At 33.9% G+C, this 24,227-nt stretch overlaps 5 protein-coding genes across 7 annotated transcripts; 3 read left to right on the forward strand and 2 right to left on the reverse strand.

Moving 5' to 3' along the window:
* Positions 1-167: 167 nt before the first annotated feature.
* Positions 168-1,186, reverse strand: LOC142527692 (enoyl-CoA delta isomerase 2, peroxisomal-like). Its single transcript, XM_075632584.1, has one exon. The coding sequence runs from the start codon at positions 1,107-1,109 to the stop codon at positions 366-368; it is 744 nt and encodes a 247-aa protein (XP_075488699.1). The 5' UTR covers positions 1,110-1,186; the 3' UTR covers positions 168-365.
* Positions 1,187-3,686: 2,500 nt separating this feature from the next.
* LOC142526098 (uncharacterized protein At4g14450, chloroplastic) lies at positions 3,687-4,242 on the forward strand. Its single transcript, XM_075630367.1, has 2 exons — positions 3,687-3,694; positions 3,945-4,242. Exons 1-2 carry the CDS (start codon positions 3,687-3,689, stop codon positions 4,240-4,242), a joined length of 306 nt encoding a protein of 101 aa, XP_075486482.1.
* A 4,637-nt stretch (positions 4,243-8,879) lies between these two features.
* On the forward strand, positions 8,880-11,590 carry LOC142527418 (uncharacterized). The gene has a single exon (XM_075632219.1). The coding sequence runs from the start codon at positions 9,365-9,367 to the stop codon at positions 11,285-11,287; it is 1,923 nt and encodes a 640-aa protein (XP_075488334.1). The 5' UTR covers positions 8,880-9,364; the 3' UTR covers positions 11,288-11,590.
* A 218-nt stretch (positions 11,591-11,808) lies between these two features.
* LOC142527999 (quillaic acid 3-O-glycosyltransferase CSL1-like) lies at positions 11,809-15,369 on the reverse strand. Its single transcript, XM_075633030.1, has 8 exons — positions 14,583-15,369; positions 14,375-14,461; positions 14,149-14,280; positions 13,854-14,066; positions 13,626-13,725; positions 13,369-13,547; positions 12,695-13,042; positions 11,809-12,362 (listed from the first exon to the last, which is right to left on the reverse strand). Exons 1-8 carry the CDS (start codon positions 15,321-15,323, stop codon positions 11,898-11,900), a joined length of 2,265 nt encoding a protein of 754 aa, XP_075489145.1. The 5' UTR covers positions 15,324-15,369; the 3' UTR covers positions 11,809-11,897.
* Positions 15,370-19,140: 3,771 nt separating this feature from the next.
* LOC142527528 (protein WVD2-like 3) lies at positions 19,141-22,663 on the forward strand. Of its 3 annotated transcripts, none has more exons than XM_075632361.1 (7): positions 19,141-19,322; positions 20,510-21,089; positions 21,454-21,539; positions 21,634-21,721; positions 21,828-21,899; positions 22,046-22,156; positions 22,255-22,663. In XM_075632361.1, the coding sequence occupies exons 2-7, from the start codon at positions 20,514-20,516 to the stop codon at positions 22,438-22,440; spliced, it is 1,119 nt and encodes a 372-aa protein (XP_075488476.1). In that variant the 5' UTR covers positions 19,141-19,322; positions 20,510-20,513; the 3' UTR covers positions 22,441-22,663. The 3 variants fall into 3 exon arrangements, with proteins under 3 accessions (XP_075488476.1, XP_075488475.1, XP_075488477.1); XM_075632360.1 differs by having other exon boundaries at positions 19,147-19,790; XM_075632362.1 differs by having other exon boundaries at positions 19,157-19,274.
* Positions 22,664-24,227: the final 1,564 nt, after the last annotated feature.

Below are 24,227 nucleotides of genomic sequence, written 5' to 3' on the forward strand. Positions count from 1 at the left end.
ATCTTTCTATCTACATCAAGTTTGGGTAGGTATTTATTTACAAAACATCATTTTTGTATTTTTTTATTGTCGTTTGTTTTTTTATCTGTCGTTGAACGAATTAGATAAACATAACGTGTGTATTCGAATATTATAAGTACAAATTTTAATATTCTTTGAACTATTAATAATTTCAATTTTCTGGTAATTCTATGACATAATTTCTTAATAATATGATTCGACTCTAATGTATTTAAATATAAAAATTCAAAAGAAGGGCGATGATTCGGAAAATGAAACAAACCATAATGTAGCAATTAGCATACCTTTATTTATTTATTTATTTATTTATTTATTTATTTCTATTGCATTTCACTTTCTCATTTTCAAAGTTTTGAAGGCGTTACCGTCACATCCTTCAATCCCAATAACCCGCAAACCTCCGGGTACAGAGCAAGCCGAATACCCGCATACGCTTTCCCACTCCACTTCTTCTTCGTCAACTCCTCCCCCGTGCGCATTGCAGCCGCCACCACCTCCTCCGCGCTACCGTGCGCCGAGTCAACAATCCCCATCGCCACCGCATCCTCCGCCCTCACCTTCGCAGCCTGAAGCACCAATCTCCGCCGATCCGAACTGGATCCGACTTTCCCCCTGATAAGAGCAATGAAATAATCCGGCAAAGTCATGCCTATATCCAGCTCGCTCATGTATAACACACTCCTCGACGACGCCATCGTGACGTAGTCGTGGCTCATGGCTAACATCAACCCAGCCGCGGCGGCATGGCCAGTGACGGCGGCGATGGTCGGCATAGGAAGAGCCATCATGTCGGCGACGACTCCTTTGAACAGATCCACCATACGGAGAAGCTCGTCTACGGCGGCCTGGTTTGAGCCGGATTTGACTCCAACGACTTGGGCATGTCTGAGATCGAAGCCGTTGGAGAAGAATTTGCCTTCGGATAAAGTGATCAGAGCCGATCCGTCAACAGCTTGGGACTTCACTTCCGCTAGAGCCGACCGGATCGAGGAAATCAGCGAAGGGTTTAGTCGGTGCTCCTGATCTGTTTTGTTGACGCCGGTTAACGTCAGAATGAAAAACTGGCCGCGCCTCTCTAACGTGCACATGTTGTGGATGGCAAGAACAAGATAAGGGGCGTTACTTCGGATATCTCATGAAAGAACCAGCGATAAGATCTATAATGGAAGTCTCGATGTAATAATTTGAAAATCCAATTATTATTATTTTTTAATTGACCGGGATATCTATTATTTATCAAATAAAAAAATCAAAAATCAAATGAACTGTTTAAAAAATATATATATAATAGAAAATGTATTGGAAAATACTGTTGATCTAATTAAAGTAATAGATAATTCAAAATTGTGCTCATCGATGCCAAAGAAGCTTTATTGTCCCATAAATGATCGGTACCCACATTAAATCGATGTATAAGTTATCAGACAAAATAAAATAAAAAAAATAAAATTTTCGAATTAATCGAGTCGGGATTTTACTCACTTCTAATTTAAATGATAGAAAAGTCCCAAAATTTGTATTTATTATTATTATTATATAACAAAATTTATATGATGCTGGGTTGACAAAAGGACTTTGCTCAATTTTTGCACCAGAATAGATATTTTTTTTTTGTGTGAATCAGAATATAATTTTTATGATTACTCGCCTGCCTAATTTTGGAAATGGAATTCATATTGTTTGTGTATGACATCACTGTGGTGGCAATTATTGTGTTAGCCGCAAAAGTGGAAATATATATATATATTGTATATATTTTTTCTTTACATTTGTAAAGTATATATTTATACAATAGATCTCCTGTGAGATGGTTTCACTAATCTTTATCTGTGAGACGATTCAACCCTATCGATATTCACAATAAAAAATAATGTTTTTTGCATAAAAAATAATACTTTTTATGGATGACTCAAATAAGAGATCTGTCTCACAAAATATGACTGTGAGATCGTTTAACACAAGTTTTTCTCGTATTTATAAGAACATCTATAAATTTCACTCAATTTTTTTACAAAATATGATAAAAACATATTAAAATTTTACGCAACACTCACATAAATTTGTACGATAAAGTGGATAGAATTTTTATTATTTGAACATCAATTCCTCCGTGGATATTTATTTATCTTTCCTTTTTTATTTATTTTTTTAATTTATAATAATACCTGACTATTTTTTTACAATTATATTTTGATCATCGTTATAAATATAAACTAAATAAATTATAAATATTCCTGAAAAAAAAACATTAAAGTTACAGCTCAGCTCATGGTTTGAGGTAGACACAAATATTTGAGTAAATGAAAAGTTCAATTTTAATTATAAATTCGTAATTTGACTCGTTCCTTAAATATGATTAGCCACGTTCAATTTCAGTTCAACAACTGGCAATCGTCGGAATTACGTTAGGGAGTCAGACCGCGTTTCATTTCATTTTAATTTCCTGATGCATTTCGTCCGAATCATCTTTTCGATCAACTTTCTCAAAAATAAAACAAAACAAAACTAGTTTTCTTCTTTGTTAACAAGATTCAGTCTAAATTAATTTGTTTTATTTTACGTAAACCGAATTTATATATTGGATTTTTACAGTTAATCCTTCAGGTATAAGAGATATTTTTAAAAATTAAAAATCAAAAAACATTAACTCAAATGGCATAATTTAAAAAGCATTAATTTATGCAGTACTCGCACCAATGTAGTGGATCGACAATTTTCTTCTACCGTGAGACAGGAAGATATTTTTACAATTTGTATATTAAATAAAGAATTATATTAATTTTTTTTAAATATTATTAAAATAAATAATATGTCTCATGTGCAATAGTCACGAGTTGATTCCACAAATGTACTAAAAATTAATATTTTTGACATAAAAATTAATATTTTTTCACTTAAATCAGTATATATTACAAAATATATCATTGACATAAAAATTAACATTTTTCAATCAAACTATAATATATTAAACAATATATTCTTAACATAGCTAAAAAAAATAATAATATTTTACAGTGAAAAATAATACTTTCGAAAAAAATTACTATTTTTTACTCAGATCAGCATGTATTAAACAATATTTCTTCGTATCATAACTAATAAGAAATGATATTTTTGTAATGAAAAATAACATTTTAGACAAAAAAATATTTTTATAAATCGAATCGAAAATTTATCTAATAAAATTTACTAAAAAACATACCTATGAGTTTTTGTGTAAGTCTATTACTTTCCTTTCATTTTCACTATTTATACTTTTATATTGTATTATTAAGATTAAGATTGAGAGACATTAAATAAGTAACTTTTGACTTATTATATCGAGGAAAAAAGAATATAATTTCGGTGGCAAAAAAAAAAAGAAACAAATTAAATGAGTGGGAAGATAGAGAGAGAATGTGATAAATATTGTGATTGTTTTAGTTTTTCCGAATAAAATTCATATGATTTTAAAAATAGATTTTTAGAAAATATTTTACAGAGCTTTAAAAAAATTCAAAAATTGAGCTGAACAAAAGGTCAACTGACTGGAAAGGGCAATTGGATTAATGAATCCTTTCAAATCCACAGATTTTATCACCTTATTTTTAATATGGATTAATTTGTTCATTACGTTTAAGATTTCTTCATCATGGAATCAACATTTTGACTATGTCGGTCCAAAAATGGCCACGTAAGAACACCACAGCCATAGATCTCAATGCAATAGAAATTTTAAGACAAAATTTCGATTATTTAGAAAGGCAATATTACAGATTTTCTTTGACCGAAAGTAAATTACATATTTCGCCCAAGCGTGTAATCCACGTGCCCATTATTTATAACCTCCAATCCCCATTCCATCTCCCCGCATGCTCAAAGGCATTTCTTTCTCAATTATTCAAACAATTTCTCACCAATTTTCTTCCCGATTGGATTTGCAGGGCTGATATCAGGGAAGGCAATATGTCGGCGCGTCGCCAATCGATCCGTTTACAGAGGTGTGCACCCGCTTCTATACAGATCGCTCCGGCGACGGAATGGAATGTGGCCATACCACTCTTGTCGCCGTTGATTCTGTCGAATCATCTGACGGATGAGATCAAGGCCTTCTCTGACCGTAAAAACCAATCGTCGGCGCCTGCGACGGTGGCTGAGAAGCCGGCTGTGGTTATAAAGAAATGGCAGCACCCGGCGCAGCCGTCCGGTTATGAGCCGGTTCCATTATTGCCGGGAATTTAGATAGATGACAATATCGTTTTACTAGCTTATTTTTTGGTCGATAATGTGAATTCATAGATGTTCATGAGATGTAAATGGTGGATTTTTTGTTTTACAAACAGAATTGTTTTGTATTTAGCCTGGTTTTGATTTAAGACGGTGTCGACTTGAAAACATAAAACCAAATAAAATTCGATTTCCATCCTTGTTTTTGACATAGAAAGTTATTTCATTTCTAGAATATATTTGAATGCGTTGGAACGAATTAATGTTTTTTAAAACTAATCTAAGGATTAATATCTATATTATTACTTAAGGTTATAAATTTACAAAGAGTATGATTTTGTGAAACGGTCTTACGAATCTTGGTATGTGAGAGGGGTCAACCCTACCGATATTCACGATAAAAAGTAATATTCTTAACATAAAAAGTAATATTTTTTTATGTATGACCCAAATAAGAGATCCGTCTAATAAAATACGACCCGTGAGATCGTCCCACACAATTTTTTTCCATTTTCAAATAATTGTGTTATATATATATATACATGATTGATCAAAAACAAATCTATTTATTTTACTTCAAATTGATGATTTAGCATAAGAGTGTAACTGAGCTTGTTCACGAGAATTTTCAAAATTTTTGAGTTTTAAATCGAATTCGAATTTGATTATAACTAATTCGAGCTTCAAATTTTGTAATGTATCTCACTCTAGTATGTGGATCATACGAGTTGATTTTCAATGCTTAAACTTGGAAGATAAGCCCGACAGAAGTTGAGGTGTGGGCAATTAGTCTGATAAAGTAAGTGATAGTCGTCTTCCGGACAAGGAGATGCTTACAATACACCTGTTTGGATAATTTAATAAAAATTTAAAATGGTGGGGCTGCACATTGAATAGCAACGTGGCAAAACTCGGTGGTTTATTATCACTTTTTTCAAAGGAAAGGTTTGAGTGTTTCAATGGAAGATGGTTATGTAGAGTCAAACTTTGTGAAGCTTGAAAAAAATTATACTATATATTACGTATGAGATTTTTAAAGTAATTATTTTGAAAGATACAAAAATATTTAATTTCATTGTTATTTTCACTATCCTACTAAAATCCTCCTCGAATCACTCTACATTTTACATAGAAAAAAACTTAAAAAAAAGACTCCACTTTTAAATCGAACAAATTTTTTAAATTGAAAATAATTTCGTGTTAATTGTTTAATATAGTAATAACACATGCAACACCGTGCATTTTTTACTAGTATTAATGATGAATGTGTTAACGAATTAATAAATCCATGGTTGAATTTTGATCATTGATAGTGCGTGAAGTATTATCATCAATGAAATAAACACACTATTATTACTTGTAACAAATTTATCAATTTCAAATTATTTATGATATATTCAGATTCGATTTTAATTTATTGATTAATCATAAGCCAAATAAACATATACAATTATTATTTTATTCTAAGAATTATCTTTATATATGATTATTTAATTTATTTTTTTAAATATGTCAACGTGGCAATGTCATTATAAGATTTTGAATCATATTTTAATTATTTACTATTAGAGATGCAAACAAACTAAGCGATTCACGAGCTATTCAGAGCTTACAAGCCAAATAAACAAAAATGTTCATGAACAGTGAACGAGTTGAGCTCGAGATCACAAGCCACGTAAACGAGCCAAGCTAGATCTATATATCGCGAACAGCCCAAATATCTGAAACACGAGTTTAGCTCGATAAAATTGTCTCGCTTCGTAATCAAGCTCGTTAGATAAGATTAACAAACAAACTCGAACAAACTTTTTATCAATCCGAGCTCTAAATAACTTGTTAGCAACTGGATTCATTTACAACCGTATGTTTGTCATCATTCTTTTACGTCAAAGCTATAACCTTCTTTTTTCTCCCTCCTCCTTGCTATGCTGTTATATTTTCTTGTACGTCACTTTCAGCGATTTCTTTTGGCAATGGTTCTTCTTTGTGTAGTGGATTTCGAGGGACTCATTTGCTCCCATTTCTATAAAATGGTTCACCTTTTTCTTTTCATTGTTTTTAAATTGATATAATGTAATTAAATGACATGGGAAAAAAATTCATTGCCAACTCAAAAATCCCCGACTTTAATGTCGTCTCATTCCATGTTTTATGTCATATTTGTTAGATAATATCATTGAGATTTATATACATAGATTTGGACAATCCTACACTTGAGCTAGTTTTTGAGATTGAGTTATGTCCAAATCTAATCTTAACATATCATCAGGGTTCAGATTTCACCGTTATGTTTTGGATTGCCCATAGTTGGACCACTAGTTATCTTGTAAACTTCACGTTCCATATGTTCATTCTTGTGCATAAGGAAGGTGTGTTAATCGTCTCACATCGTTTGGATAAAATTCACGGGAGTTGCATATATGGACTTTGACAATCCTCCCCCTTGAGCAGCTTTTGGGATTGAGTAGGCCCAAGTCTCAATCTTAACACCTCTTATTCCAATATGTAACCAACAATTTTAAGTGAAATTGGACATTTAGGTAGAATGAGATGAAAATAACAAAAAATAAAAAAGAGACATGAATATTATCGAGTTTTAAAACATAAAGAGTCAAAACAGAAATCGGTCTAACTTAAAGGACCCAAAGACCATTTCTCCGAATAATATGTAAAGAAATATGAAATATCCCCTCCTCCATAAGTTAAGTTCATGTAGGCAATCTGCGTGACTATAATATCTCAAAATTTGAAATTGTGAAAATACATTGCACTTTTGAATAACTAATCTCGAAATTCATTTTAAAAACATGTAATAAGGAACTAAATATTATTATTTGAATAATATTGATTGATATAGGCATACAATCGGGCTTACTTTTTCCCGAATCATTGATTTGGGTCACTGTGGGCTTTTTTTAAGCTGACTTAGGAATAAGCTGATTAAAAGTCCGATCACACAAGGTATTCCCATACGCTGCAAATTATTCATTTCTCCATGGACAAGACAAACGCTTATTAGAAAATCACGACCAGCGCTGTTTTGATTTTACCAACGAATCATTGACTTAAAGATCATAATTTTAGTTTTGACCATGTAATCCGATCGGATGATTGGAGATCCATCTAACAAAATTGATCCGTAAAAATGTATTACAAGAGTTTTTATGTAGTAATTCGATATTTAATCTTGCATCGTTGACTGTGACGACTTTTACTTATAAAAAAAAAAAGAAAGTAAAATAAAAGTCTAGCTGATTTTATCATAATCTTATACTATTTAAAGTCTATGGAACTGTTGAAACGCAGTTTAGGTAACATGTCGTTCGTGTTTTTTGTCATTTGTTAATTGTCTTCGGACATACAAATCCCCCTTCAATTTATTTGCCATGTCCACAACCACTTCTCTTTCACCTAAACCAAAAATACCAACTCCAACTATATATTACTCCCGGATTTGACAACTCCACTCATACTCTAACTAAGTTTGCGATTAACTGTAAAAATGTTATATACTTTTCTCAACTAGAATAAATACTACTTTAAAAAATATAGTAAATACGAGTGAAAGTTATTTGTGTTCGATTTAAAAGAAAATTTTCTTTATGAAACAGTTTCCATGTACAAAACGTGTAGTGACTTGAGAATGATGATTTTAGTCGGGTAGTGGTCTATCATAATTATTATTAAAATCATTTAGAATGAATTTCTATTTGCTTGAATTTTTGTTTATCGAAACAAACTATGTAATTTGAAATCGTGGAAAACAACACAATTGTTTCCAATAAAATTTATTAATGGAAATGGACCTGAAAGGTTCATCCTGACTATGTGAATATGGTGCTACACTTTTTACGTGCATTGACTTTCTAAATTTGTCGAAAACGTATTACGACTACTTTTAATTGGCAAAAGTCGCATTTGTCAGCCCTACAAATGGAATTTGGATATATTTTTCCATCCAAAATACTTTGGGGGATTATGTGCCAATATATATTTTAAAAAAATTTAATGTAAAAGACACATAATGAATGTACAACTACACTAAAAACATACGAATAAGTTTATTCTAGTTCTAGCAAGAAAATATATGTTGTTATTTTATCACCATGTCGGCTGTGAACGAAGATTTCATAGAATTTGGTGTGTTTTGTAATTATTGTCATTTTTTTAAAAAAAAGTTTCCTATAATATTAGTATGTAAATGAGTAGATTTTATTATTTTTTCGGTAACTTGAAAAATGAGCATATTTATGACATTTTTGTGGCAAAAATTGTAACTTTCAACCAAACCCATTATTATAGTCTACAAATTTAGTTTGTCTTATCCACCAAACACACTGGCTAATTAATGTTGCGCTTTTTTGGGATGTTTAGACCCCTTTTTCCATGATATCACAAATTTTTATTTGTAAAACGTGTCAATCATATCGATATTCACAATAAAAAGTAATACTCTTAGCATAAAAATTAATATTTTTTTATGTATGATTCAAATAAGATATACGACCCGTGATACCATTTCACACAAGTTTTTGCTTTGAGGAAAAACAGGAACATGATCAAGCATAAATTACAATTAAAAAATATGGTTAAATAGTTTAAAAGATAATTAACCCCAACAAACAAAGTCAAACACATAGTTGTTGAGAAAGGTCGCCTTTCGTTTTGAAATATCATTCACTCCAAATCTCCTCGAAAACACACACGACACAGAACTTGGTCCATTTCTTTACCAAGCAAATCCATTCTATTTCATTTCCCTCCATCCTCCTTCCGTTTCTTCACCCCTCTCTTCACTAATCAATTGCAAAGCTCCACAAAAACTGCATTCCTTTAACCACGCTTCCTGAAACTGCAATCTAATTTCAGTTTCACAGAGTTGGAGCGCTGTTTCTTTCTTTTGTTTTTTTGTGTTATGTTTTAGAGTAACTCGGAGCGCTGTTTCCGCTTCTGGACCTTATTGTCTTCGGTTTTCTTGACACAATCTCACAACCCTTTTGGTTTCTGTTGAGTTTTTGCTGTCTCATTGGCAATTTGATGGTTATACTAGATAAAGAAACCATATTTGGCCCTAACTGTTCGATTTTTAATTTATAGGAGTTTGACAGGTTACTTTTCGGGAGATTGCCTTTGTGCAATGCTAAATGCCAGTGGAAAACTAGCTGCCAGATCTGAAATGGGACGTGATAATTTTGGATCTATTTCTCGAAAGGAGGTGGAAATGGTATCGGAACCTTGGATATTAAAAATTGGTAATCAGGTGAGTAGTAATTTGAAGCATGCTTTATATATTGAAAATTTAGCTAAATCATTGAACAAAAAACAAGGGCCGCCACAGAGACAAATTATAGGAATACTTTCTTTTGAAGTTGCTAATGTCATGTCTAAGATTATACATTTGCACAAATCTTTGACTGAAAGTGAGATATCTAAGCTCAAGAATGAGATCTTAAAGTCTGAGGGCATTAAAACACTTGTGTCTAGTGATGAAAAGATGCTTCTTGAACTGGCGCTTCTGGAGAAACATGATGATTTGAATAGAGTTGCTAGCGTCGTGTCCAGGTTAGGGATGAAATGCACAATCCCAGCATTGCAGGGATTTGAGCATGTATATGGGGATATTAGTTCTGGGGTGATTGACATCAAGGAGTTGGGGTTTTTGGTTAAAGATATGGAGAGTATGGTGAGGAAAATGGAGCGGTATGTGAATTCTACTGTTAGTTTGTATAGTGAAATGGAGGTTATGAATGAGCTGGAGGTCGCCACAAAGAAGTTTGAGCAGAACCAGCATGAGGAGAGTAGGAAAGCTTTTGAACAGAAGTTGACATGGCAGAAACAAGACGTGAAGCATTTGAAGGATGTTTCGCTGTGGAATCGGACATATGACAAGGTTGTGGAGCTGTTAGCAAGGACCGTTTGTACAGTTTGTGCACGGATTCATATCGTCTTTGGCGACGGCCTTCCAAAGAGTGATGCTTCTAATCTGTTGGTTTTCAGATCACAAGTTGGTTTAAGCAGGACTTTGGGGCCTGTCACAAAAGATTCTGGGCGGAGATCCAGTCACTTGGATGTACTTAGGGAAGTTCAAGGAGATGCTAGTTTTATAAAGTCCACTTCAACCAAGTGTAATTGTTATAATCTTGCAAGGTCTAATGTAGAAGAGAGGTTGGAGCGGAGGCCTGCAAGCTTTAGACCAAATTTGGGATCGCAGAAAGGTGAACGAGGTTTATTCAGTCATGAAGATTTCAACCTTCCATGTGGTATGAGTCCAGGGAGGATGTTCATGGAATGCTTAAGTTTGAGCAGTTCCGCATCTAAAGTGGATGATGATGATGCTGCCATTTATGACGATAAAAGTAGCCAAATTTCAGGTTGTTTTAGTGCAAGTGGTGTGGCAAGCGAGCATCCCAATTGTTCAGGATGCTTTGTTCACCGCATCAATGGCGGTCCTTCCAGCAGAGACCGGAGGAAGTTCAAAGGCAATTTGGTCAATAGTAAGAGGTTTGGGCTGAGGAGTAAGTTACTGGTGTATGCCCCTCCTAGCACCGTTGGAGGCTCTGCTTTAGCTTTGCATTATGCCAATGTTATAATTGTCATAGAGAAACTGCTTCGCTACCCACATTTGGTTGGTGAAGAAGCTAGAGATGATTTATATAAGATGCTCCCAACGAGCCTAAGAAAAAACTTGAAGACTAAATTGAAGTCTTATGTTAAACAATTGGCTATTTATGATGCACCTCTGGCACATGATTGGAGGGACAGGCTTGATGCAATGCTTAAATGGCTTGCCCCGCTGGCACATAGCATGATCAGGTGGCAGAGTGAGCGCAATTTCGAACAACATCAAATTGTCACAAGGACTAATGTTCTTTTGCTACAGACATTGTATTTTGCTGATCGTGAGAAGACAGAAGCAGCTATCTGCGAGTTACTTTTTGGTTTAAATTATATGTGTCGGTACGAGCAGCAACAAAATGCGTTGCTGGATTGTGCTAGTAGTTTTGATTTTGAAGATTGCATGGAGTGGCAATCAAGGTTTGGGGCATCGTTTCATTCTTGATTTTATATCATGGGCGTTGAGGACATGGTGGTGGTTAAGATTCTTAACATTCGGATTTTTTGTGCTACACTAGGTGATACACATCGACTGGGGCAGCAATACTACAGAAGATTCAATGTGTATCACCGGATGTAACATAGTAAAATCTGTAACTTTCTACCTCTGATAACAACCTAGATGGTATTTCTTCTGTATGTGAATATTAGAGCTTTGGAATTTGAAGATTGTATGACATTTGATTTATGACATTTGATTGGACACCTTTGGCTTCGAAATTATGTGAATTGAATTTGTTATATTTTATACTGTGTGTCATTCCATAGCATGACTTTATGCTGCAAGTTCTCTTTATAGGGGCACGGTGTTATCAGTTAGTTTCTGCTACTTAGTTTTCTAATAATAGCGACATGTAATTTCAACCCAGAGACTGCAAATAAGGAAGCAGACAACCAGAGGTTTTCTGATTCACTAGTGCAATTTGCCTACACTCGGTAATACCACACGACACATTAAAGAAGATATAATAAATACTGCATTTTCCCATTGGAATTGTTACATCAGGCTGACGATCGACATTCTCGTTTAAAATCTCCAAATATAGAAACACAAATCACTTCCCAACTTTTGGTATCAATCCCTCCAAGATTGGTCGACTGAGAACAAGAATATACGAAGAAAGCAAACCCTGTCCTAGCATCTCCCCAACATTCCCTTTATTAATCAAACCTTTCATGCCCCCAACAAAACATCCCAAATTCAGCAATACCAGCATTGTCAATGGTATCATGAACATCTTGGCGCCCTGAAAATCTAACTCCCCTTTCTTGTATTTCTCCAGCTTTTCTTTCTCCACAGATTTGTTGGTGAGCCTGAAATTTGCTCTGGCCAGGCCGATGTATTTCATCAGCACGTCCAGGCATCCAAACAGGCAGGCTGTCACTGATTTTATCATCCAAATTCGCTCTTCGTTCCACATTGTCCCGATGGAGCTGCCACTGGAGAGGACTTCGTATAAATGCTGGGCAAGAGAGGATAGGAACACTGTTGCAAATGCTGCAAACCAAGGGCTCGTCACCTGGAATAAATGATGAAAATAACATGAGATGAGGTAATAAGAGTGATTGTGTTATTATGATGTTAATGTCGCACCCTCGACTCATGGACAAGTTCCTCGAGAGCAGAGAGGATATGTACAAAGCCTGACGAAATGAAGTCTTTTTAGAAAAAAGAGAGAAGAAAACAAACTCTTCATACCCAACTATACCCTGATACAAAAAGAAAGTGGCGCACTTTGTAATAGATGATGCAAAACATGAATATTTTAAGAAATTACTCATATAATTTATAATTTTTTAACATGGGAAGGGGTTGAGAGACTGGATAGAAATAGATGGAAAGGGTAATTACCTTTGGGTACAAAGGAACACCGGCAAGGAAGCATAGTTGAGGAACTGTGCCATACAACAAGCAAGCAACGGAGAAAAAGTGCGAGAGCGCAAAGTATGCATAACACATGCTTTGCAGGATCGACATTCTTGACGTGCCATAAGTGAGCGGGCTAAACCTCGAGAGCCCGACTTGAACCAACCCTGAAGCCCATTTCATGAGCTGAATCAAGGCATCCTTCATGTCGATAGTTGTGCAGCCCAAGAAACAAGGCCTGTTTGGGTATAGGTAAACTGATTTCCACCCTTTGCAGTGCATGAGATAACCAGTGAATGTGCTCTCCAGCAAACATTCATACGAATAGCCAATCTGAGAATATCAAGATTTAGAAATTATTAGTAGTTTGCTTTGGCGAAAAAGAGAAATTTTTGAGAAGAATGTAGAGGCAAATATTCGATCCAACTATGAGTGCCACCATTCATGAGTTTGATTTTGTGTCTGAGAAAATTGGTTTAGTGCTCAATCGAGAGCATTTTTCACTGTGTTAAAACTAAACTGATAGTATTTATGCAATCCAAATTTAGAATTATTCAACCACTTACATAAGACATCCCATTTGGACTAGACATGAACTGAGTCACACCAAATCTTCCACAATGAGGCATTTCAACAAAACCTAAAGAAAGAGAACTTACTTCTTTCCCCCATCCAGTATTCAGTTCATAAGTGCAAGAGGCGAGCTTTTTGGCTTCGTGTACTGTTGAATCTGATAAAATTTCCCTGTCATTCACTTTCTTTGTATTCAGCGCTTGCACGGAATCAATCAGCTTTGGAGAGAAACCAAAGGTTTTTTCTGGCTCAAGAAGAAATTCATCTGTCCCATTTACAAAAATTAGTCACCTTTCCATCCTTGTAATTCATCAAAAAGGTTTCTCTCAAGATGATGTAATACCTTCATGATTAGGACTGCAATACAAAGCCTTCTTCCTCAAATAATATCCAGTGCCGGCGCAAACTGTCCCTCCTAGTCCATCCATGCCTTGATACTTAGTCTATAAGCCATGGATTAATTTAAATCATGATTAAGGATTGAATCGTGTTAAACTTTTAAGTAACAGAAACGGTATCTTGAGGCCAGCTAGAAAATACCAAGAAAACAAATAAATAAGGACTTATGTACCTTGTAAGCTGCCCTTGCTTGGCCATCATAAATGTCGTTTTTACTAACATTGAAGAAGATCTGAGGAAACTGTGCGTAGGAGAGGGAGGGTGATAATTTGGGATCAAGATGAAAGCACATTGCTTGCTTAGCTGAGGTAGGATCATTGCAGTACATGTCACAATCCAAGACTAAAGCGTAGGGTGCATTGCTCATTATCCCGGAAACTCGAAGCTACAACATGTATGTATTATTAACGCATGGAGTATTTTGTAGAAACTATAAGAACATAGGATGGAAAGTGAATGCTACTCACAAGAGCATTGAGGGCACCAGCTTTGTAGCGATGAGGATAGGATGGTCTCCTCTCTCGAGACAAGTAAACCAGAAGTGGCATTTTACATTGACCATCTAATATTTCTTGATTTTGCTTGTTATCATATATCACCTGCAACGTTAATTAGCACACATAATATATATATATATATATATAAACTATCAGGTATTTAGAATAGAATAATGACAAATTGTATTGTGTATACCTCCAAATGAGGTGGCCGATCATCCCCCCCGGATTCATCAATCTCACCAGCTTTCTCCACATTACTTTTGAAAATTTCATAATTTGACTGCATCATAAATTCAATCGGTTATTATTTCATATAGTAATTCTATTTTTTGATTTAATAAAATAATAATTTCAACGAAATATTTTTTAGAGTGTGGGTATCTTTGATGCTGAAACACCACCTGTACTCTTTCCTCGTTTGCCTCGAATTCATCACCACCGCCGTTGAGTTCCCTTTCGTCATCTCCGGCGGACGAAAAATACGCCTCCGGACACCGAGTTTTGATCCCATATTTCCTACAAAATGGAAGCCAACTCCTCGCAAACAAGCAAGCCTCCTTCATTGCAAACAACGTCACGGCGGCACCGCCGTCATCTGACAGATACACCGCCAGCTTCTCCACCGGGTAGTCAAGCGCCATGGCCGATAAAACCGTGTTCATGACCTCCACCACCGGCTCCTTCTTAGGATCCGCTGTGCAAATAAACACGTCTATGCCGGGGAGCTTCTCATCTGATGGGAGATTCTCCGGTGCTACGGTCCTCACGACCGGCGACCACCGGAAAGCCTGGGTTAGCGTCCAGATAAAGGCGAAAATAATCTCGGAAACAGTTATTAACGCCCAGGAAAGAAAGGGAACATTTCCGTGCATGAGATTCGAGATTCTGTAGTAAAGTAGAGCTGATACAGCCGAGAAATGAAAAGCCATGTGCAGGCGGCTTAGGGCGGCGCGTGGCTGCTGGACTGTTCGCGTGTTGAGAGAAAGAGTTGGCGCCATGGTTGAATTCCTTGAGGTTAGGGCTTGGCTGAAGCTTGCGTGAATTGAAGCGGCTGCCATTGCAGAGTTTCTTGGTGGGACGGATTGGATCGCTGCTGGTTTAATATAGTGTCGATGGGAAGGTGGCAACAAGAACAGGAACATTCAATTATTATATATATGTCTTTATTTTTCTGCCCTTTTTTCCCATAGACATTAGCGTAGTGAGATGGGCCGAAACAATCCTATTTTTTTGTTCTAATAATGACAAAATGTAGCATATTGGATATGGATATTACTTTCTATAAATAAACATATGGACACCTATTTCATTGCAACGCACATTTCATTCTTGGTTTTATATGTGTAATTTGATTTTCTCATTTCAGTCTTCTAGATCGTTAAATTTTAGTTTTTTTAAAAAATAATTTTAGTTTTTTTCCAAAGTGATAATAATATTTTAAAGTTCTGAGATCAACATAATATTTATATTTTCACAAAAAATAAACATTATTTGATAACAAATTTTTTTGATATGCACGCATTCATTGTGTTCAAGGGGTACTGGTACTTTGTTAATGATGAGCTAAGACAAAAAATTTGACTAACTTGACTTATTTAAGTAGATAATTTACAAGGATCGAAGTATTTTGAAGTTTGATTCATGGGATCAAACTATGTATAATACTTGAATAATTAGAAAAGAATTTTATTATCTTAAGACATCTTCGACCACAAAATCTATTTTGATATAAATTTTACATTAAAATAGTGCGATTTCTGCATCAAATACAACATCCATCTACAACCCATTTAATTCAAATCTTACACAAAAAGAATATTCTCGAAATATTCTTTTTATTTTACATATATTAATTATTATATTTCATTTAATATATTTTTAATTATGGATAATGTTTATATTACGTATATTAATTTATTGTATTTGAATTATGTGTTTCAAATTGCATTTGTATTTCAATGTGTTTCAATTTAGTTATGAATTGTATTGTTATATTAATTTTTTGTATTTATATTTAATTATATTATTTATAAATCATTAAATCAAATTATTCCTTAATTATTAACATAAATAGATAAATTAATATTTAAAAATTCAATAATTATTATTCTTTAATTTTTATTATTAAATATCTAATTATTAAAATAATAAAATATATATTATACTATTATTTAAATAATCTTTATATTTTTTAATATAAATATTTATAATAAAAAATACAAATTTATAATAAAAAACAAAAAATATATATACAACTCCTGCGCCAAATTTGGCGCAGGGGCCTTCCTCTGTGGGTGTGCCAGCTGCAGGTGCACCAATTTATATAAAAACGTAAAAAATCTAGCGTTTACACCTCAAACTAAAATGAATTTCAAACTTGATTATTAGTTCTAATTTTCTAAGAAAATCGCTAAAATGGATGATTTAACTGGGAAACGATACTGAAAAAAATAAAACTCCTACCATGATCATTGTATTTACACAATCACAAGGCATTTCAAATGAGCATAATAACCCAATGAGAATTGCTGGAAATTTGAATGATAAACTAATCAAAATATTGGGAAAATTAAATTGAAAAGCCTAGGGATGAAACTATTGCAATGAACAACTAGAAATAAATAGAATTTGAGCATTGAAAATAAAATTTTGCATGGTTGTTGCTAGATAATTTTTGAATTTGAAGTGTTGAGTTGTATTGTCATCTTCCAATATGTCGATTACTTTTAGAATGTATAAATCGGGACATAAAAAAATACAATGTTAGCCGTATCATTTAATTTAAATATTTTCCTATTTGATAATTGATAACTTTTTTATTTTATTTTAAAAAAAAAACTTTTGGATGTTGTAAAGATTTTTTTTTTCTTTAAAAAGGGACAGATATATATAAGCCAATCAGCCGATGTATATCAGCTAAGTAACTAAACTTCGGGAAGCGTAAATTGTAATTACTATAAGCAAATTGCGAGTGCATATATTGATATCCAATCGCTTCTTTGTCAAAAGAAAAGAAAAAGTGAAATTGTGGCTACGTAATATATCCGAGAAGTTGGACAATTGATTTATCAAGATCCGTATCAACTTCTGGGTTTATGTTAAAAAAACCGAGTGACCAAAAAGGAACCCTTCTCAAATTGTCTCATCCACAATTCCACAACATTACTTGACATCGAAAAGGATACCCCAGTGGTTTTATCCGCCAGATTAGCTGGCTCCACTCACCAGGTTCGATCCCCCTCCCCATGTGTGTTGTAATAAAAAAAGAAAAAAAAGAAAAGAATTTATAGTCGACACTACTCAATACTGATTGTGTCCTCGGATAAAATACTCCGTTAATCTCAAATATATCAGTTGTCCGGTGTATAGTCCAGTTTCTGGAGTTAGTAGTATTTCTTCTTGGTTTGTAAAATTTGTGTTTCTAATGATTTTTTGAACTGTGTGAAGAAACAAACAAGTCTATATATTTGAGGTAAATGGTGTAAATTTTATTAGTTAAACAATACCCTTAATCATTCTTCAACGTGGGTTTCATTCTTTCTCTATTGATGGAAAAAAATTTGATGAAAACTTGTGTTGAGTTGTAAAAAAAAAAAAAGCTATATCAGAACAATTTTCCAGTTAGTAGTCAATCGATTTCAATTATTGGCACCAAATCCGAAAATAAGGAATCCCCTTCATTATTTAATTATCATACAAGAATTTGTCATTTGATCCGATACAAAACTCATGTGAGACCGTCTCATAATCAATTTTATGAGACAAATCTTCTATTCAATTTGACTTGTAAGAAAATAATATTTTTCATTAAATCAAATCAACTCATATTGCATATATAAATTTGTAGGATATTCGGAAGACCTACTCTTGATCCAAATACATCTAACGTGATAAAGAAAAACATCATCATTTTCACAAAATGTCATACGTCCACTTCATGGGTTGCAAGAGAACAAAGCATGACAAATTTACATCACAATTAATCATCTGGAGTTGAACTAATTAATAGCTTTTTGCACACTTTAATTTGGTTTCGGGGTCCATTTAAACCTAGAAACATAAGCCTAACTATTGCTGGGATGGCTATATTTAATGATTCAAAAAATTAAATGAGGTACAAATTTGGGGGTTTTCCGCTTAATATGAACATAATCAATACGAACAAAAATTGCTACCAAATAAAGGCATGGATTGGTCCCTAATCAAATAGATGACGATAGAGAAATTGAACTTCAAACATCTTGAGAGGGAGGGGATGGGACGTTTAAATTCAAATTTAGAAATGTTTCAAAAAATATGAATCCGAGAAACAATTAAAGAGGAATAAACCAGAAATAATGGCTATAGACATAGCATGTGGACAAAAGACAGATGGGTTTTGGAAGATAATAATTAATTAAGTGGTATAATGGCTTTATCAAAAGGGTTACCAAATAGTAATCAAACATGGGTCCGAAGCTTTTCTTTGGTTAAAATTAAAATTAGCTGTCTCCCTAATCATCATTCGTGGAGCTTAAACTTTTTTGTTTTGACAATTTAATCCCAAGCTAATATAATGTGGCGTGTTGAATTTGGCAAGTGGATTATGAGTAGGTCTCTTGTGAGACGATCTCACGAATCTTTATCTGTTAAACAGATAACTCTACCGATATTCACAATAGAAAGTAATACTCTTAGCATAAAAAATAATACTTTTTCATGGATTATACAAATAAGAGATCTGTCTCACAAAATACGATCCGTGAGATCGTCTCACACAAATTTTTGTCGTGGATTATATATATAGTTATGTTGTTGAAGGCCAAAGAAACCGAGGAAATACATAAATTGTTCAAAATCTTTTGCCTCCATTCCAAATGCTGAAGTAGTAATTCCACATCCAACATATTGGGACAAAACTTGAACCCCACTCTTGTTTGCACAACCCTCACAAATCTTTTTGCAAATATTCAAAATTTACAGCCGCCGTCAACTAACGCCGTTATTTTATTCCTCCCACCCCCTCTATAAACTATCTGCAACAGAAGGAAGACAGAACCCTGCACACACAGTGATAACCACAATTGGGAGATTGAGAAATCCTCTCGACAAGGGTAACCCGGAAAACAATTGAACTAGGAAGATCAGAATCACGTTTGTCTGTGAGAAAAATTGGCTCATTTTCGATATCTGTGTTCTGTATATGTAAACATGTGTTTGTTTGCGCATCCATTTATACGCTGGTCGAACTAGCTTCATTCCGGTGTTTTCATTTTTGAGTTTGGAGCAAGAAGATCCAGTCTTTATGTTTTTTAGTTTCTCTGTTCAAAATAAAGCTGCATTTGTATTCTGCTGTTTGTTTTTTTTTTCTTTCGTGTTTTGGCTGAATTTTGGAGTTGATTTATCTAATCGTGGTGAAATATCTATTTGTGTTTGATTAGGGATAAGTTTTAGAGTGTTCAGCAACTCAAAAGCATGAAATTGCTATTTGCTAGAGTTCGTATAATTCAATTAATCATATCATCAATTAGTTTGTGCATTGAGAGTTGTACGTTTTCTTGTTACTTCGTACTGAAAAAATCTGCCGTCAAGTTTACTTCTTTGATGAATTTGACTGGATTCAGAATAAGGTGAGTTTCTGTGTTTTAGTTTCCTTCAGATTTTAAAGAAAAAAGAAAATTGGTGAATATTTATCAATATTTAGAGAATATTTTTCTTCATTCGAGCTTGAAATGATCACATTTTGCTTTTGTAAGACTTTTCCATACTTTGTGTGTGAATAACCATAAAAGTTTGATTTTTAAAGAATGATCATGTGTTTGGTTTGTGCAACTCGCATATGATTATGTTAGTATATCAAGGGAAAACATATGTTAGCATGAGTAAATTTTTGTTACCATAAGTTTCTTGTTTCAATTTTTCTTTGCTGTCGTGAAGCAGCATGATACAATTTGTTAGAATATGATCTAGATTTCATAAGTTCCATCATGGGGTGCCTAAAATATTAATGATTGCAACTTTTTCAGCATGCTCTTATTTCATTTTAAGAAACCGGCCTTTCCATCAAGCGCATTTGTCCAGACTGCATAAAGAAAATTAAATTGAGGAAGAAGAATAAAGATCTCTTAATTTTATGAATTTAAGCATGTGCAATAGATGGATAGAATGAATGATCGATGACGCAGGTTCTTAGCCAATGATTTTGGGTCATTTTGTTCTTAATAGTGCATAATATTTTGCAAGTTGTGTAATGTCATGTTTTCATGTACTATGTTGAAATAGGCAAATATAAGTACTTAATCTTGAATGACATTATCACATCACGATAATATCTTTCCTATTATCTCAGAGTTATGGGGCTTGATGGTAGTGAAGTTCATATTGACAAGGAGCCAGATGGTGTTATTTTATACTCAAATGGTGTTGCCCATGATTCATATTGCACAAATGGTGTCAACGTTGACACAGTGAGTGCTGGTCAAGTTGATGTGGTTCAGCAGTATGAGCTATATAATCTGGGTCCGCAGCTTGATGATGTGTTGGACGACTCCACTAAAATAAAGGAATACGAAGTGAAGGAATGCAATGCTGAAAAGTTGGTTGAAAATTCAAAACTTTGTCAAGTTGACCAACACGAGCCGAATTTGCCAAGCGACTTTAACATGTTTGAGGAGTGCACATTATCAGAAGGTCAAAAAGTGGCAGATTGCGATGAGGAGACACTGATCTGTGGAAAAAAGGTTACCGAATCTGCTGGCGGAAGCTGTAAAACTAAATGCACAGTTCCAAATCCCTTTGCTCTGGCAACTGAAAAGCGTGCTTCAGGTGGAACTCTTTCGTATGGAGTTGATCTTGACAATATCTCTTCTGGAGATAAATTATCTCCAATTCGTGCTTCCCAATATCCAACTTCTGCAAAGCACAATCTAGTAAATTTCTTGAACCGATTTTTAGATATTTAAGTTTATATTTATAGTCTTTTTGAAGAATAATAGTCAATTCTTTTTCATTATTTGAACTCGTACACCTGCGGTCTTCTTTTTGTTCTTTTTTTTTTTCAAAAAAGAAGTGGTGAGACAGAATGTTTCACTTTCTTGGTTTTGTTGATTTTGCATGACTTTGTGGTTTGTGGTTTCTATAAAAGCCTCTATAAATTTAAATATTTTGCATGAGAATGCTAGTATAATAGAGAGAAATCAAATTAGTGGTTTTGACTAGAGAAATTGAGACTTTTAGTTTCTACGGCCAGTGGGATGTCAATATCATTTGTTATGTATTCTCTATCTGTTACAGACAAGCTTGCATGTTGTACCAAGGAAGCCTCTGCTACCTGATAACAAGAAACAACCGGATGAAGATAAGTGTTCTGTTGCCTCACGGTACCCAATCCCACAAAGACTGATTCAGTATCTTTCCCTGTTTAAGGTTCTTTCTTATAACGTGACACTTCCATCTAATTTTCCATATTCAAAGAACAACTGCATCTGCAAGAAAGTTAAGGACAATTGTTGCCTCAGCACCTGTGTTTAAGAGCAGTGAACGCGCTGAGAGAAGAAAGGAGGTTTGTTTCTATCGATTTATTTCTATATGATTAATCGTTGTACATATGAAAGCCAAACTAGAATGCATGATTGTGACATTTTTTTTAACCACGCTTGTATATTTAGTTCTACTCAAAATTGGAGGAGAAACATCAAGCACTTGAGGCTGAGAAAACTCAATATGAAGCTAGGACTCGGGTGATTTTACTCTCTGATGAGATGTTGTCTACTGCTATTAGTTTGTAGTTCAAATCCTCCTTCACTTTTGCTAATGTTATTACAAGTGATTTCTGCTCTTTTCTAAGATGCATCTCTTTAGTCATATCTCTTCTTCAAACGTGTAGGAAGAAAAGGATGCTGCGATTAAGCAACTAAGAAAGAGTTTGTTATTCAAGGCAACTCCGATGCCTAGTTTCTACAACGAGGGACCGCCACCCAAGGTTGAGTTGAAAAAGGTACTGCAGTTTTAACTTCATATCCGACTTTTGAGGCATTCAATGTTTTAGGGGAGAAACAAATATTGACTCGTTGATTTTCCTATTTGAAAAATCAGCCACCTCCAACTCGTGCAAAATCTCCCAAGTTGGGCCGAAGGAAGAGCAGCTGTGATGCAAAATGTTCAGAAAAGGGAACTCAAGAAGCCCATCACGGTTTCACCACTTGCAGAAATAGTCCTCCTAAGGCTTCTACAAACAGAAAATTTGGGGTTAATATCCAGAATCGTACTCCTTCATGCTAAATTAAAGAATAAACAAGTCGAAATTGCTGCTCGACACAGAGCCATTGTGGGTTATCTAATTAACGGTGGAACATGGTTAACTTGTTGAGGCCTAATATTCTCGAGTCTTTGAGCCTTGTAAGTTGTGACTGGCGACTGCTTTGTTTGGACCTAATCATGAACTTAAAAATTCCATTTTAAATTGTAAAAAGTTGATTTAATTTACTCAGATTCGTGTTATATATATACTCACAAGTGTCTGGAAATTATATTCCTGTTGTTGTTAAAGGCGCTATCTGTCATCTTACCTATGATATTTGTTCTTGCCTTTCTTCAGTTTTTTTGTCTAAAGATTCCATCTCCTAGTTTTTTTTTCTGTTGGTCTTCAAATTTACGCCGCAGACAGTGTTTGAATGGATTTTTTTAAGCTTCAAATTGAATACAGAGACATTGACAAAGCAGTTTTAAGAAATGCTAAATTGATGATCATTGTTAGTCCAGTATATTTCTATATGAAAGTCAATGTTTCATATCCATTTGTAGCAAATTCTAAACCACGTGTTTTAATTTAAGTTGATTTGCATCAAATATACCTAGATTATTGCCTATGAGAATTATAACTTTGATGATTGAATTTGTTTGACATCTACTGCCTGTATTATCTTATTTAAATATTCATTTAATTATATGACAAAAACTTGTGTGAGACGGACTCACGGATCGTATTTTGTGAGACGGATATCTTATTTGGGTCATCCATGAAAAAATATTATTTTTTATGCTAAAAGTATTACTTTTCATTGTGAATATCGGTAGGGTTGACCCGTCTCACATATAAAGATTCGCGAGACCGTCTCACAAGACACCTACTCTAATTATATATATGTTGGTTTTCATAAAGTAACAGTAATGAGATTGAGCTTCACAAAACCTCACATCAAATGAATGCTGATAATCGTTGCACCCGATGGACGATAAAATCTCTCCTATAGCATTACCAACATTCGTCCGGCCAAACAATACCCAATCTAATGGTACTCAATTCCTGGAGTGGAAAATAAACTTTTGGACCACTAAACAGGTTTTCTTACTAGAAGTCAAACATTATTTTGATGTGAATTATTGTTGGATATTTTATGATCTAGGTTAGAACTCGGGGATATATATAAATTTATTGAATACAATTACAAAAATTCCTAGGTTCACACATATTACCTGGTAGATGAAAACAATTTAGAGAACAAACTTCAAATATGGATCACACAATTAATTAATCTTGAACATTTGCGGCAAAATTATTAAATTACTTTATTATATGAGTAAGTCTCTTGTGAGACAGTTTCACGAATCTTTATCTGTGAGGCGGGTCAACCCTATCGATATTCACAATAAAAAGTAATACTCTTAACATAAAAAGTAATATTTTTTCATGGATGATCCAAATAAGAGACCCGTCTTACGAAATACGACCCGTGAGACCGTCTCACACAAATATTTACCATATTATATTGTTTAATTTTTGTATACTCCACGATTTTGAATATATATTTATATTTTTACCCAATTTTTAAACATTTGTGTAATAAACCTGGAGATATCAAAATATGAAAAGGAAATTTTTTTCATCCTATTCAAAAAAAGGAGAGGCATGTGTGTTTGCTTGAAACAATTTTCAATTTACTATTTTACGCATTACTTGTTGAATAAAATAATGAAACATTAATAATATGTGAAAAATAAATTGAAATTTATAGATAACATAATTATTTTTAATTTCAATTGATATAAAATTTGAGTTAAAGGTTTGA

This window comes from Primulina tabacum, chromosome 15, assembly GCF_025594145.1.
Source record: "Primulina tabacum isolate GXHZ01 chromosome 15, ASM2559414v2, whole genome shotgun sequence".
NCBI classification, from domain to species: Eukaryota; Viridiplantae; Streptophyta; class Magnoliopsida; order Lamiales; family Gesneriaceae; genus Primulina; species Primulina tabacum.